A 15,344-nucleotide genomic window follows, 5' to 3' on the forward strand; every position below is an offset into this window, starting at 1 on the left:
GAAACCAGACATTTAAAAGGCTAGTAACCAGTGGATTAGCCAATTTTCAGACTCTGCCCTATGTGACTTCAGAGCTCCTACCCCTCAGGGAGATTCTGCCTGAGCATCCTCTGTGTTCTTCCTCCTTCTCTGGTTCTAGTTTCCCTGATAACACTCACCTCTGCCTCAAGTTTTATGTATATCTATTTGTCTGTTGTTGTTCCAAGAGGACAGGTACTTCGTTTCCTTTGTCTCTGTATACCACTATCTAGAACTGTTATTCTTAAACTTGAGCATACATCAGAATAATCTGAAAGGCTGGTAAAAACACAGATTGCTGGGCCCCACCCCCAAAGTTTCTTTTTTTCTTTCTTTCTTTTTTTTTGTTTTTTTGAGATGGAGTCTCACTCTGTCACTCAGGCTGGAATGCAGTGGCATGACCTTGGCTCACTGCAAACTCTGTCTCCCAGGTTCAAGCAATTCTCATGCCTCAGTTTCCTGAGTAGCTGAGACTACAGGCGTGTGCCACCACACCCAGCTAATTTTTGTATTTTTATTAGAGATGGGGTTGCACTATGTTGGCCAGGCTGGTCTCAAACTCCTGACCTCAAATTATCCACCCACCTTGGCCTCCCAAAGTGCTTGGATTATAGGCATGAGCCCATATAAATATATATATATATATATATATATATATATATATGTATGTATGTATCTCCACCTCCTGGGTCCAAACAATTCTCCTGCCTCAGCCTCCTGAATAGCTGGGATTACAGGTGCATGCCACCATGCCCGACTAAATTTTTGTATTTTTCACCATTTTGGAGATTTCACCATTTTGGCCAGGCTGATCTCAAACTCCTGACCTCAGGTGATCCACCTGCCTTGGCCTCCCAAAGTGCTGGGATTACAGGTGTAAGCAATTGCACCTGGCCAGGAATGTACTGTAGATTTATAGTAAGTTCCCAGGTGATGCTAGTGCGGCTGATCTGGAGACCATACTTTGAGAACCAAGGGCTTAGAACATCCCAAGCTCAATCAAGGTAAGAAAACTGATTATTAATTGTTGAACGAGTTAATTCATTCACTTGACAAGTATGACAATTGACAATTACTTGAATTCCCTCTGAAAATGAATAAAGGAAATACTTATTACGTTAGTATTTTCAAATCTCTTTAGGGAGTACCTCTTCACTCACCAGAGAAGCTAAGAGGGAAAGTTCCAATTTGAACAATGGGTGGACAGAGGTAAGCTAGGAAAAGGAAACCTTCTATTCATTTTTTAATTTGTTTATTTGTTTATTTTTTATTTGTTTATTCCTAAATAAACAAATGAAAAAGTTCCACACACGAGTAATAGCTGCCACAGTTACAAGGTTGTTTGGTTTTATTAAAAGATATGCATTTTAGAGCAGTTTTAAGTTCATGGCAAAATAGTAGATTTCCCAGATATAGGCTTACTTCATTTTTTTAATTGTGCTTCACAGATACTGAATTTTTTTTTTTTTTTTTTTTTTTTTTTAAAATTAAAAGTTTGGGGCAATGTGGCATCAAACAAATATACTAGTACCATTTTTCTGACAGTATGTGGTCATTTTGTGTCTCTGTGTCACATTTTGGTAATTCTGACAATATTTCAAACTTTTCATTATTATTATGTCTGTTATGGTGTTCCATGATCAATAATCATTGATGTTTCTATTGTAATTATTTTGGGGTGCCATGACTGTGCCCGAATAAGATGGCAAACTTAATTGATGAATGTTTTGTGTATTCTTACTACTCCACCAACCAGCCGTTCCCCTATCTCTTACCCTCTCCTCTTGCCTCCCTGTTTCCTGAGACACAAAAGTATTGAAATTAGGCCAATTAATAACCCTACAATAGCTCTAAGTGTTCTAGTGAAAGGAAGAGCCACCCATCTCTCACTTTAAATCAAAAGCTAGAAATGATTAGGCTTAATGAGGAAGGCATATTGAAAGTTGAGATAGGCCAACATCTAGGCCTCATGTGCAAAACAGCCAAGTTGTGAATGCAGAGTAAAAGTTCTGGAAGAAAATGAAAAGTGCTACTCCAGTGAGCACACAAATAATAAGAAAGTAAAACAGCCTTATTGCTGATATAGTGAAACTTTTCATGGTCTGGATAAAACATCAAACCAGCTATGTTCATTTTTGTAAACCAAAGCCTAATACCTGTATTAACAAATCTAGACTGTAGCAGTCAGAGTAGACTAAAATATGCTGGGTGGCAGACAACTTCAAACTGCAGTGGCTAACACAACAAAAGTTTGTTTCACCATTTTGAATATTCACATGCAAAAAATTTCTTTCTTGTGACAGGGTCTTGCTCTGTTGCCCAGGCTGGAGCTCAGTGGCAAGATCACAACCCACTGTGGCCTCAACCTTCCAGGCTTAATTGATTCTCCCACCTTAGCCTCCCAAGTACCTGGGACTACAAGTGCTTGCCACCATGCCCAGCTAATTTTTTTTTTTTTTTTGAGGCAGGGTTTTACCATGTTGCCCAGGATGGTCTCAAATTCCTGTGCTCAAGAGATACCCCCCACCTCAGCCTCTCAGTGTTGGGATTACAGGCATAAGCCACCACACCCAGCCACAAAAAGATTAACACAGACCTATACCTCTCACACTGTGCACAAAAATTAACTCGAAATGGATCATAGACTTACATGTAAGTGCTAAGAGTTCTTAGATATAACACCAAAAGCATGTGTATTTTAAAAAGATAAATAAGACTTCACTGAAATTAAAAAAAATTTTTCCTTCAAAAGACATTAAGCCTGGCAAGCGTGGCCTGCATCTGTAATCTTAGCTCCTTGAGTGGCTGAGGTGGGAGGATAGCTTGAAGCCAAGACTTCCAGACCAACTTGGGCAACATACAGAGATCCCATCTCTAAAACAATTAAAACCAAATTAGCTGGGAGTGATAGTGTGCACCTGTACTCTCAGCTACTTGAGAAGCTAAGATGGGAGGATTGCTTGAGCCTAGGAGTTCGAGGTTTTGATGAGCCACTACTATACTCCAGGCTGGGCAACAGAGTGAGACCTTGTTTCTGAAGTGCAGGGGAAGACACCATTAAGAAAAATGAAAAGAGAAGTCATAGACAGGAAGAAAATTTTGCAAATTATGCTCTGTTAAAGAACCTAAATCTAGAATATATAAATAACTCTTACAACTTGATATAAGAAGACTGCCTGGTTAAAAAAATACTCCAAATATTTGAGTAGACACTTCACTAAAGAAGATATAAAAACAGCTAACAAGCGAATGAAAAGACGCTCAATAGCACTAGCCATTAGGGAAGTGAAAACTGAAACCACAATAAACCACATCACTCCAACTATTTTTTTTTTTTTTTTTTGGTGGTTGGTGGGGTGGGAATAAGAAAATAACTTTATTTCATTGTGGCGAGTGGGCAGATGTCCAGCCTCCTGAAACTGCTTCTTGGTGCCCACCGCCTTGGTGACCTTGAGCACATTGAAGCATACAGTCTTGCTCAGGGGCGGCATTCGCCTACTGTGATGATGTCACTGATCTGGACGTCCCTGAAGCAGGGGGACAGGTGTACAGACATGTTCTTGTGGCACTTCTCGAAGTGGTTGTACTTGTGGATGTAGTGGAGGTAGTCTCCGCAAATGACAATGGTCCTCTGCATCTTCATCTTGGTCACCACGCCAGAGAGGATCCACCCTCGAATGGAGACATTACCAGTGAAGGGGCATTTCCTGTAAATCTAGGTGTCCTCAGTAGCCTCTTCGGGTGTCATGAAGCCCAGACTGATGTTCTTGCAGTATCGTGGGAGCTTCTCCTTGCCAGTTTCTCCCAGCAGGACCGTCTTCTTGTTTTGAAAGATGGTCGACTGCTTTTGGTAGGCACCCTCGTTCTGAATGTCCTGAACATCTTCCCGGCCACCTGAAAAAAGGAAAGCCCACTCCCACTATTTTAAATTATTATAATTGTTATGTTTTTAGAGACGAGGTTTCACTATATTGCCCTGGCTTGTCTCAAGCTTCTAGGCTCAAGCCATCCTCCAGCCCTGGCCTTCCAAAGTGCTGAGATTATAGACATGAGTCACCGTGCCTAGCAACCCCTACTGTTATGAGTGAAATCAGAAAGATAGACAACAAGTATCAGTGAGGATATCAGGAAACTGGAAGGCTTACATATTGCTTATACTTTGGAAAACAGTTTGGCAATATCTTAAAAAGTTAAGCATAAACTTACCATACAACTCAGCAATTCCATTTCTAGGGATCTATTCAAGAAAAATAAAAAATGAATATCCGCACAAAGACTTGTACACAAATGTTCCCAGTAGTCTTATTCATAATAGCTCCAAATTGAAAACAACCTAAATGTCCTTCAACTGGTGAATGGATAAACAAAATGTAGTACATTTGTTCAAATGGAGCTCTATTTAGCAAAAAAAGGAAAGAACTACTGATTGGTACAATGTAGATGAACCTCAAAAACATTATTCTGAGTGAAAGAAGCCAGATGCAAAAGACTACTTATTGTATGAGACCATTTACATGAAATTGTCAGAAAGCAGATAGCCAATTGCCTAGGATTGGGAGTGGGAAGGAGGGTTGACTGCAATGGGCATAATGAATTTTTGGGGGGCGATGGAAATGTTTAAAAGCAGATTGTGGTGATGATTGCACAATTCTAGTCACTGCTTATTGTAGACATTTAGGAACTGAAATTGACAGACAGTCTATCTCAACACAAGCTTCCATGATTACCACAGCATGGGGGAGGGAGATGTGCCTCTGCTTCCTTTTTTTGAGACGGAGTTTAGCTCTTGTTACCCAGACTGGAGTTCAATGGCACGATCTCAGCTCATTGCAACATCTGCCTCCTGGGTTCAAGCAATTCTCCTGCCTCAGCCTCCCGAGTAGTTGGGACTACAGGTTTACGCCACCATGCCCAGCTAATTTTTGTATTTTTAGTAGAGACGGGGTTTCACCATGTTGACCAGGATGGTCTTGATCTCTTTACCTAGTGATCCACCAACCTCGGCCTCCCAAAGTGCTGGGATTACAGGCGTGAGCCACCATGCCCGGCCATGCCTCTGCTTCTTAAAGATTCTCCTGAGAAGTGATACATGTCACCCGTTTTATTGGTCAAAGCAATTAACTTCAGGAGTGCAATTCTTTTCTTTTCTCTTTTTTTTTTCCTTGAGACAGAGTCTCCCTCTGTTGCCTAGGCTGGAGTACAGTGGTGTGATCTTGGCTCACTGCAACCTCTGCCTCTCAAGCAATTCTCTGCCTCAGTCTCCTGAGTAGCTGGGATTGCAGACGTAGAGTACCACGCCTGGCTAATTTTTGTATTTTTAGTAGAGATGGAGTTTTGCCATGTTGGTCAGGCTACTCTGGAATTCCTGGCCTCAGATAACCTGCCAGCCTTGGCCTCCCAAAATGCTGGGATTATAGGTGCGGCCACAGCGCCTGGCCAGAGAGTGCAATGTTACTATGTGTCTGGAAGAGAGGGAAACCAGAATACTTGTGAACAACCCTAAGGATGATCACAGAAATATATACAACAATAAAGGGTACAGTTTACTCTGACCAGAGTTCACTTTGCTTTATACTTCTGAAGGACCACAGTTACAGCTTTTTTTTTTTTTTTTTGAGGCAGTCTCGCTGTCACCCAGGCTGGAGTGCTGCAGCAGCCTAGATTTCCTGGGCTCAAGTGATCCTACCACCTCAGCCTCCTGAGTAGCTGGGACTACAGGGAGGTGCCCAGTTAATTTTTAAATATTTTGTAGAGGCAGGGTCTTACTATGTTACCCAGACTGCAGACTGGTCTTGAACTCCCCAGCTCAAGTGATCCTCCTAACTTGGCCTTCTAAAGTACTGGGATTACAGGTGTGAGCTGCTGGTGCCTGGCCAACAGGTATTCTTCATGTTTTACTGTGACTCCCTGAGTGTCCTTAAATCACTGAACACTTGGTTTTCTTAAATATTTGCTTACACCTTTGCACTCACACATTTGCATAGAAAAATAAACTTTTTTTTTTGATAGGGGCGTAATTGACTTCTCTAATGTATAAGGATTAGAATACTTTTGTGTAGCCAGAGCCTAAAAGAACAGTAAATGGCAATTACAGGAAGGCAAATTATACATCTACATAAGGAAACATTTTCAAATTATTAGAGTTTCTGAGGTGGAAATGAATGCCTTTGAAGTATTGAATCACTGAAGATTTTGAAGTTGAGGCGTGGTGTCCACTTCACAGAAATGTTGAGGAAAACTTAGATGAAATGTTCTCCAAAACAGGTGTTCTATAATTAGGCTTAGCTGCACGGCAAATATATCTGTTTGTGTAATATCTTTATCAATTTTTGGACTACATCTACATTTTAATATTTTATTTATTTACCTTAATGCCACATTCCTGAATGGGAATGCATCTACTTTTTTTTTTTTTTTGATATTAATGAAAATGTTTATTTGATACTGTATAATGAAATGTGTCAACATCAGGAAGATCTGCATAACTCAGGGAATCAATGTTTTCCAAATGACCAATGCATCATGCCAATACATGAGAGACCAATGGATTTCAATGCAATGAAGGACGAAAAGTCATTGATAATGGTTTCAGAATCTACCAACATTTAGGAGATCATCCTCGAAGAAACTATCACTTGTTGAGTGTTGATGTCAAATCCTCTGCGCTTTCACTGGGAGCTGCAATCCTGAGTTGTTCCTAAACGGCCATCTTGGATCGTCCCCCGCATCTACTTTTTTTAAGTCAAAATTTTCGTCAGCCAATGTATGAAGGTCATTTAAGCTAATTTTTTTTTGAAACGAAGTTTTGCTCTTGTTGCCCAGGCTGGAGTGCAATGGTGCCATCTCGGCTCACTGCAACCTCTGCTTCCTGGGTTCAAGCAAATCTCCTGCTTCAGCCTCCTGAGTAGCTGGGACTACAGGCATGCACCACCAGGCCCGGCTAATTTTGTATTTTTAGTCGAGAGGGGGTTTCTCCATGTTGATCTGGCTGGTCTCAAACTCCCAACCTCAGGTGATCCGCCCGCCTCGGCCTCCCAAAGTGCTGGGATTACAGGTGTGAGCCACCATGCCCGGCCACTTAAGGCAAATTTATGAGAGATGATGGTCAGAATTGAAATAAGGTGAAACCTGGAAGGTAGTAGGTAAGTAGGTACAGTGAGGGTGCAGTAAGAAAACAGACTTAAAAGATTAGAACTATTATTCAGGAGAAGCAGAGAAGTGGAAGGGTATGACCACAATATTTAAAGTATTGAGTGGTACTGGATAAAATGGATATACTTATTTGCCGTATTCTGAGATCATAGGTTGTGGGAACCCATTTTGAAATATGAGCCAAGTGAGCTTAGACCACAAGAGGTACTTTTTCAGAGGCAGAAAAAATACGGTCTTCACTATCCCTGTGACATAAGATGGGACAAAAACATGAAATGGTTTTAAAAATATTTTGACGAAATTATAAATAAAGGTTCTACACGTGGCTACTAAGAGGAGCTGGGTTCTATCTAAGGGTAAGTTAAAGAGACAAGCATACAATCTCACAGCTTGTCAGTTGGGACCAAGTCGGTAGCAGAATCTGGGCAGGATAAGGGTCTGCACTAATAAGAAACAATTCTGTATTCTTAAACCATTTTGCAGGGGACTATTCTCAGATTTCATTACAACTAGGAAGGACTGCAAAGCGGGTAAACAGAAAACAACCTTTCATCGTTGGGAAACAAATCATCTGAGAGTCTTTCATAAAAGCAGCTCCTGATAAGGAATTTGGGACTGGACAGTGAATCGCTGAATAAAATTTAATTCCGACATCCTGGGTCTTCTCCCCGCTGAAAGAAATTCTAATAGCGGGCCTTAGGGTGAAGGTAGAGGAAACGTGCTTTAAAAGAAATCGGCACAGCAAGATGCACGGAGCACAGTCACGATCATGCACATTGAAGGTCGCACACGACCCTGTCCTGCATAACAGAGCCAGCCGGCGATCAGGAGTGCAGTTGCTCACTATTGTGTTAGCCCCGGCGGCGGAAGGACTGAGTCTCACTGCAACGTTAAAGAGTCCTTCTTTGTTCAGCCCCTGCCAGGGACGCAGGGCGCGGTGTTCATCCGCGCTCGCTGCGCAGTCCCCGTCCCCCCCCCTCGGCTTTGGAGAGCTGCCATTCGGCACCGGAGTCGCTTCGCGCTCCCAGAATGCACCGGCAGTCCGCGGGAAACCAAAATGGCGAGGGGCTGTAGGGAAGTGGGCTGTGTTTGAGGCCAGTGTAACAACGTTCATTCTACCCCCAACCCTTGTCCCCAAGGACCTCGGTTTGTGCGTGCATATGTGCCGGCTACCTGGTGGGGCGGGTGCCCAGTAAGTGCTCGGACTCGCAGGGGAAGCGCCCACGGGGACGGATTGGTTGTTTTTTCCTGTATGAAGCGGTTGGCACCACTGAAGTGACCGAATGAGGTGAGAGACCTTGGCCTGGGAATAGACTCTTCCGGAGGCGATGGGGGTGGGGGGAAGGAGGAAGAAAGGAAGCAAGTCTAAAAGGGAAAGATGGAGGACCAAGGTGGGGGTGGGGGCTCTTGTATGTGGGTGCCTTTGCATTTGTGTGTATGTTGAAAAGAATGGATGTAAAGGAGTAGTCAGTTGAGTGTTGGAGAAAATAGGGACTAAAGGAGCGAGTGGGTCGTTGGAGGAGTCTGTTGGAGGAACAAGATAAAACGTTGAGACGGGGGAAGCTGCGTTTGGAGGGCAGGAAGGAACCTGGGGGCGGGAGACGGTTGGAGGGGCTGGGTGAACCTGGTGACGAGGGGGTGGGGAGCCGAGAGGAGGACCCGTTGGAAAACGGGGGCTGAAGGAAATGTGGGGAGCAGAGTGGAGGGCTGCCTGGGACCTTAGCGGGGCGCAATGGGAAGTAGCAGTTTGGAATCGGAGGGTGGTGGAATTGTATGGAATTGGAGGGTCGAGTGTAAAAGTGCTGGTAAGGATACGGGAAACACTGAAGTGGAGCTTGGAAGCACACGCCGAAAGCTTCAAAGGGAAGAGGTGGGAGGGAAAGTGAGATGGGGGAGAGCTAGATACCTTATGTTTGGAGCGTACCAAAAATCTGAGGCGTTTCTTCTGTTTAATGAAACCTAACTCATAGAATCTACTTCTTGGGTGTAGATATGTATTGCATTCATTTTACCACCGAGGTAATTATGGTTTAAGGAATTTTAACTAATTTGCCAGGATTTCTTAACAACATATTTCGGTAGTGCCAGAACTCTGACTCTGACTCTGTGTTTTACAATCTGGTGTCTTTGGTTGCTAGAATTTTTCTTTGGAAGCAATTAGAGGGAAGAGATGGATTTATCGGGGTGCTCTGACGAACAGAAAGGGTTTGTGAACAATGGGAAAAGGCTTATGTAATGTTACTCTATTCCTTAAAATATTTAACTTTGATTAAAGATAGAAACCATCTAACACTAACTTAAAATGTGAAAACCTAGCTAGGCCTGTGTGTAATACATAGGAAAGCACCATGTGAGGTCAGTACAGAGCTAGAAATATGTAAATAGTACCTATTTAATTTGACTCCAGAGCCTCCGGTGGTAATAACAGTAACTTTCTCCTTCAGATAGATTCCATGTGACCCTCCTGTATACCTAGCCTACAGGCTGGTTTCAATTTCCATGGTTTCATTCTCTCTTGGGAATTACTGTTTTTTTTGGGGCACTAAATTTCAAAGATAGTTGAATGTAGAAGTAGTTAATGTGGATGCAAAGTAATTAAATTCATAATTACCTTTTTAAAAGGTTTGAAAATGCTTTAAAGGGACCTGTTTTGACTGATGGCTATAGGTGCCCGATAGTTTAGGCAAGAAAATAGTTGATTTAAAATTTCTTACCATAAAGTATTTTATTTTCTATTTGGAATATTATTTACACTGCAGCTATTGGCAGTTATAGCTTGAGAGGGAATACAAAATGACTCTGTTGTTTTTTCAGATTCCTAAATATAAAAATGTATTTGAATTCACATTTGAAAATTAGTTCACCTGCGTTTTTTAAAGTGCTAAAAATGTTCGAAATATTTGAATTAAGAACGCACCTGTTTCCTGATACTACATTTATAATGTTAATGGGTATTAACGGAAATTTCTAACTATCAGGATGAAATGCACACACAGTTTTAGTGCTAGTTGTACAGAAATCATCTGGTTAAGCCTTTTTTCCAGTTATCCCCGTTGCCTCAAATCTCTGTTAGGAAAGAAATTTTATTCTGTGTATTTTACTGTAGGTCATAAACTCTTTGATTTCATGGATTATAAATATACCTTTTCATGAGATCTTTGAAGGATAATTTGCTTTAATCATTATTCAGCATAATCTTTACATCTGACTTGAGGAAACTGGCGGTATAGTATTGACCTATGGTTTAACAGAGGAATTTGCCTCCAAGGAGTTGCCATGACTAATACCTGTAGCTTGATAGTTCTGAAAGTAAAACTTAACAGCTGTTTTAGTCTACACTTCTATGAATTACCTTTGATGGCTAATATTTTTGTACTTTGTTTTCCGTGTTCTTCAGGAAAATTTGTTTATCGCTGTGAAATCCAGTACTGTATAACAGTCCTAAATTGGAATGTAAAAGTTTCCCTGTGGATATTTCTTTTTTTTTCTTTTTTCTTATTTTTGAGACAGAGTCCTCCTCTGTCACCAGGTTGAAGTGCTATAAAATTGAATTCTATAAAGAATTCAAGTGATTGCCTCAGCCTCCTGAGTTGCTGGGACTACAGGCCCACGCCACCACACCCAGCTAATGTTTGTGTTTTTAGTAGAGAGGCCTTTTAATTATGTTGGCCAGGATGGTGTTGATCTCTTGATCCACCCACCTCAGCTTCCCAAAGTGCAGGGATTACAGGCGTGAGCCACTGTGCCTGGCCAGATATTTTTTATATGTTAGAGTAGTGCAATCTAGTAGAAATTTCTCCAGTGATGGCAGTGTTCTGTATCTGCTGTATCCGGTATGGTAGCCACTAGGCGCATGTGGGTATTGAACACTAGAAATGTAATTAGTGAGACTAAGAACTGAATTTATAACTTAATTCATTAAAACTAAAATTTAAATGACCATATGTAGCAGTGCTACTGTACTGGACAGCACCGTATTAGGGATTGTTGCATCCATGGATTAGGAATTGTCACACTCATTAACCATGGAAACCACAGGAATCCAAGGATGAGGAATTGCCTTAGAACTGAGGAAGTACAGATTCTTTTTGTACATTTAAGATGAAGTATTCATTTTTACCACATACCATGTCTTCTGTCATATTTCTGTTTGCATATAACATTGCAACAGAATAATGAAAGGTGATCACCTCGCTGGTCATTTTAGAATATGAGATTCTGCTTCCTGTGTCAAAAAACAACAAAAAATGGATGTTAGGAATGTTTTGTTGTTTAAAAAATTTACTTGTTTTTACACTTCCGTTAAAAAAACTTAAGGAAAATTTCAGACATACACAAAGTGAGCAGAATAGAATATTGAACTTATATGTATCCATTCTTTTTTTTTTTTTTTTTTTTTTTTTTTTTTATAAAATTATTTTTTTTTTTTTTTTTTTTGTAAAAAGAAACAGGGTCTTGGTCTGTTGCCCAGGCTGGAATGAAGTGGTGCTGTCATAACTCACTGCAGCCTCAAACTCCTGGGCAGAAGTGATCCTCTTTGCTCAGCCTGCCTAGTTAGGACTACAGGTGCATACCACCACACCTGGCTAATTTTAAACTTTTTAATTTTTAATTTTTTTTTGTAGAGATAGGGTCTTACTATGTTGCCCAGGCTGATCATGAACTGACCTCAAGTGATCCTCCTGCTGTGGCCTCCCAGAGTGCTGGGATTGAACCACTGCACTTGGCCCATTGTTTTTATTATTAAAGTTTTATTTTTTAGATAAAGTTTACATATATTGAAATGCACAAATCTTAACTGCACAGTTTTTTAATAAGTTAATAATTGAGATATAATTTGTATACTATAGTTATATGTACATAATTCACATGCATCCTTTGAAAGTGTACAGTTCAGGCCGGGTGCAGTGGCTCATGCCTGTAATCCCAGCACTTTGGGAGGCCGAGGTGGGTGAATCACAAGGTCAGGAGTTTGAAACCATCTTGGCTAACGTGGTGAAACCCTGTCTCTACTAAAAGTACAAAAATTAGCCGGGCGTGGCCTGTAGTTTCAGCTACTTGGGAGGCTGAGGCAGGAGAATTGCCTGAACCTGGGAGGCGAAGGTTGCAGTGAGCCGAGATCGTGCCATTGCACTCCAGCCTGAGCGACAGCAAGACTCTGTCTCAAAAAAAAAAAAAAAAAAAGAAAATGTACACTTCAGTGATTTACTCAGTGATATACTCACAGAGTTGTGCAACCATCACCATTACCTAATTTCAGAACATTTTTATCATCCCAAAAGGAAAATCTTTATCCATGAAAAGTCACTCCCTTTCACCCCTCCCCTATCCTCTGGTAATCACTAATCTACTTTCTTTGTCTATAGATTTGCCTGTTCTGGACATTTCATATGAATGGAGTATTACAATATGTAGCCTTTTATTTCTGGCTTCCTTCACTTAGTATAAATATATTAGTCCATTGTTGTACTGCTATGAAAAAATACTTGAGACTGGGTAATTTATAAAGAAAATAATTTTGATTGGCTTACAGTTCTGCAGGTTATACAGGAAGCATGGCTGAGGAGGCCTCAGGAAGCTTAAAATCGTGGTGGAAGGTGAAGGGGAAGCAGGCATGTCTTACATGGCCAGAGCAGGAGGATTAGAGATGGGGTGGTGCCACACACATTTAAACAACCAGAGAACTCAGTATCATGAGAACAGCAAGGGGGAAATCTGCCTGCATGATCCAATCACTTCCCACCAGGGCCCTCCTCCAGTGTTGGGGATGACAATTTGACAGGAGATTTGGATGGGCATGTAAAATACAAACTATATTGTTAATGTTTTCAAGGTACATCCATGTTGTAGCATTTATAGTCACTTCGTATCTTTTTATAACCAAATAATATTTCATTATATGAATATACTCCTTTTTGTTTATCTGCTCATCAGTTGATGGACATTTGGGTTGTTCCCACATTTTGGCTATTATAAGTAATGCTGTAGTGATTATTCACATATAGGGTTTAGGTGAACATGTTTTCATTTCTCTTGGGTACACATATCTAGGAGTGAAATTGCTGAGTCAAATGATAACTCAGATTAATGTTTTGAGGAACTGCCAAACTGTTTTCCAAAGAGACTGTGCCGTTCTACAGTCTCACCAGTGATTATCTGGTGAGTGATTATCTCACCAGTTTATCCACATCCTCACAGATACATGTTATTGTCCATCTTTTGATTATAACCATCCCAGGGTGTTTAAAAAATGGAGTCATCTTTTTATTCTTGAGTTGTAAGAGTTTCATATGTTTTGGGTACAAGTGTTTTATCAGATATGATATGCAGACTTTTTTTTTTTTCCCATTCTGTGGATTGTCTTTTCACTTTCCTTTTTTTGTTGTTATTTTTCTTTTGACATGGAGTCTTGCTCTGTTGCCCAGGCTGGAGTGCAGTGGCATGATCTTGGCTTACTGCAATAGCTGCCTTCTGAGTTCAGGCGATTCTGCCCCAGCCTTCTGAGTAGCTGGGACTACAGGCATGTGCCACCATGCCCAGCTAATTTTTGTATTTTTAGTAGAGATGGGGTTTCACCATATTGACCAGGCTGGATCCTTTTACTTTCTTTTTTTTTTTTTTTTTTTTTTTTTTTTTTTTTTTTGAGACGGAGTTTCACTCATGTTACCCAGGCTGGAGTGCAATGGCGTGATCTCGGCTCACCGCAACCTCCGCCTCCTGGGTTCAGGCAATTCTCCTGCCTCAGCCTCCTGAGTAGCTGGGATTACAGGCACGCACCACCATGCCCAGCTAATTTTTCGTATTTTTAGTAGAGACGGGGTTTCACCATGTTGACCAGGATGGTCTCGATCTCTTGACCTCGTGATCCACCCGCCTCGGCCTCCCAAAGTGCTGGGATTACAGGCTTGAGCCACCGCGCCCGGCTCCTTTTACTTTCTTGATGGTGTCCTTTTAAGCACAAATGTTTTTAATTTTGATCAAGTCCAATTTATTCTTTTTATTTTTGCTTATGCTTTTGATGTCATATCTGAGAAACCGTGGCCTATCAAGGTTACAAAAGTTTATGCCTGTTTTATTCTAAGAGCTTTATAGTTTTAGATTTCACGTTTAGGTCTGTCATCTATTTTGAGTTAATTTTTTATATGTGGTGTGAGGTAGGGGTCCAACTTCAGTGTTTTGCATGTGGATACCAGTTTTCTAATACCATTTGTTTAAAAAAAAAAAAAAAACTATTCTTTCCTCATTGACACAATTGTGTTTGACAATCCTGTCAAACATAAATGAACAGATAAAAGTTTGTTCCTGGATCCCAGTTTTATTCCACCAATTTATGTGTTTGTGCTGAGGACTGTACCATAACATTTTAATTACCATTGCTTGATAGTAAGTTAGGAAATTGGGACATGGGAGTCCTCAGGTTTTATTTTTCTTTTTTAAAAAGTTTGTCTATTCTACGTTCCTTTCACTTTTCCAAGTAAATTTTAGGATTAACCTGTGAGTCTGCAAAAAACACAGCTGGGATTTTGGTATATATTATATTGAATCTATAGATCAGTTTGGGGAGACTTGCCATTTTAATATTGTTAACATCTATGAACATGGATGCCTTTCCAGTTACATAGGTCTTATTTAATTTCTTTCTCTGACATTATATAGTTTTCATTGTACAATACTTGAATTTCTTCTGTTAAATTTATTCCTGATCCAGGCATGGTAGTCCCAGCTACTCAGGAGGCTGAGGCAAGAGGATTGGGTAGGAAGATTGCTTGAGCCCAGGAGTTTGAGACTGCAGTGAACTTTGAGAGCTATGTTGTGCCACTGCCCTCCAGCCTGGGCAACAGGGCAAGGCCCTGTCTCTAAAAATATAAGTATTAAAAGAAATATTTTGAACATAGAGAAACAATATAAACACCTTTCCTTGATAATAAAGCATCACTTTCTCCTGTCCTCATGTTAAAGTTCTTATTGGTACTTGAACCCCTCTACTGATTCTCAGTTCTGAGGATTTTTTCATAGCAGTTAAAGAATTCTCCCATAATCAGGCAGATAGAAGTGTAGTTTATGAAGCACTTATCTCATACTAAAAATACTTTTTAAATTTCAATGCATTGTCATTGTTATATAGTTACGAATCCTAATGACATTGCCTTTTTTTTTTTTTTTTTTTTTTTTTT

General features: G+C 40.6%; 1 protein-coding gene across 6 annotated transcripts in view; it reads left to right on the forward strand.

Annotated features, from left to right (window-relative positions):
- The first annotated feature begins 8,153 nt into the window (after positions 1-8,153).
- The window catches only part of MTF2 (metal response element binding transcription factor 2), a 60,147-nt gene continuing 52,956 nt past the window's right edge, over positions 8,154-15,344 (forward strand). For 3 of the 6 annotated variants that reach the window (XM_017544174.2, XM_017544179.2, XM_037744153.1), the window contains exon 1: positions 8,155-8,458. In XM_017544174.2, the coding sequence (XP_017399663.1) occupies positions 8,454-8,458 (5 nt within the window). In that variant the 5' untranslated portion in view covers positions 8,155-8,453. Of the gene's footprint in view, positions 8,459-8,890; positions 8,976-15,344 lie in introns of those variants that run through there. The other 3 variants (XM_017544176.2, XM_017544175.2, XM_037744151.1) reach the window with 2 other exon arrangements.

The sequence above is a fragment of the Cebus imitator genome, unplaced genomic scaffold, assembly GCF_001604975.1.
Source record: "Cebus imitator isolate Cc_AM_T3 unplaced genomic scaffold, Cebus_imitator-1.0 Scaffold166, whole genome shotgun sequence".
NCBI lineage: Eukaryota > Metazoa > Chordata > Mammalia > Primates > Cebidae > Cebus > Cebus imitator.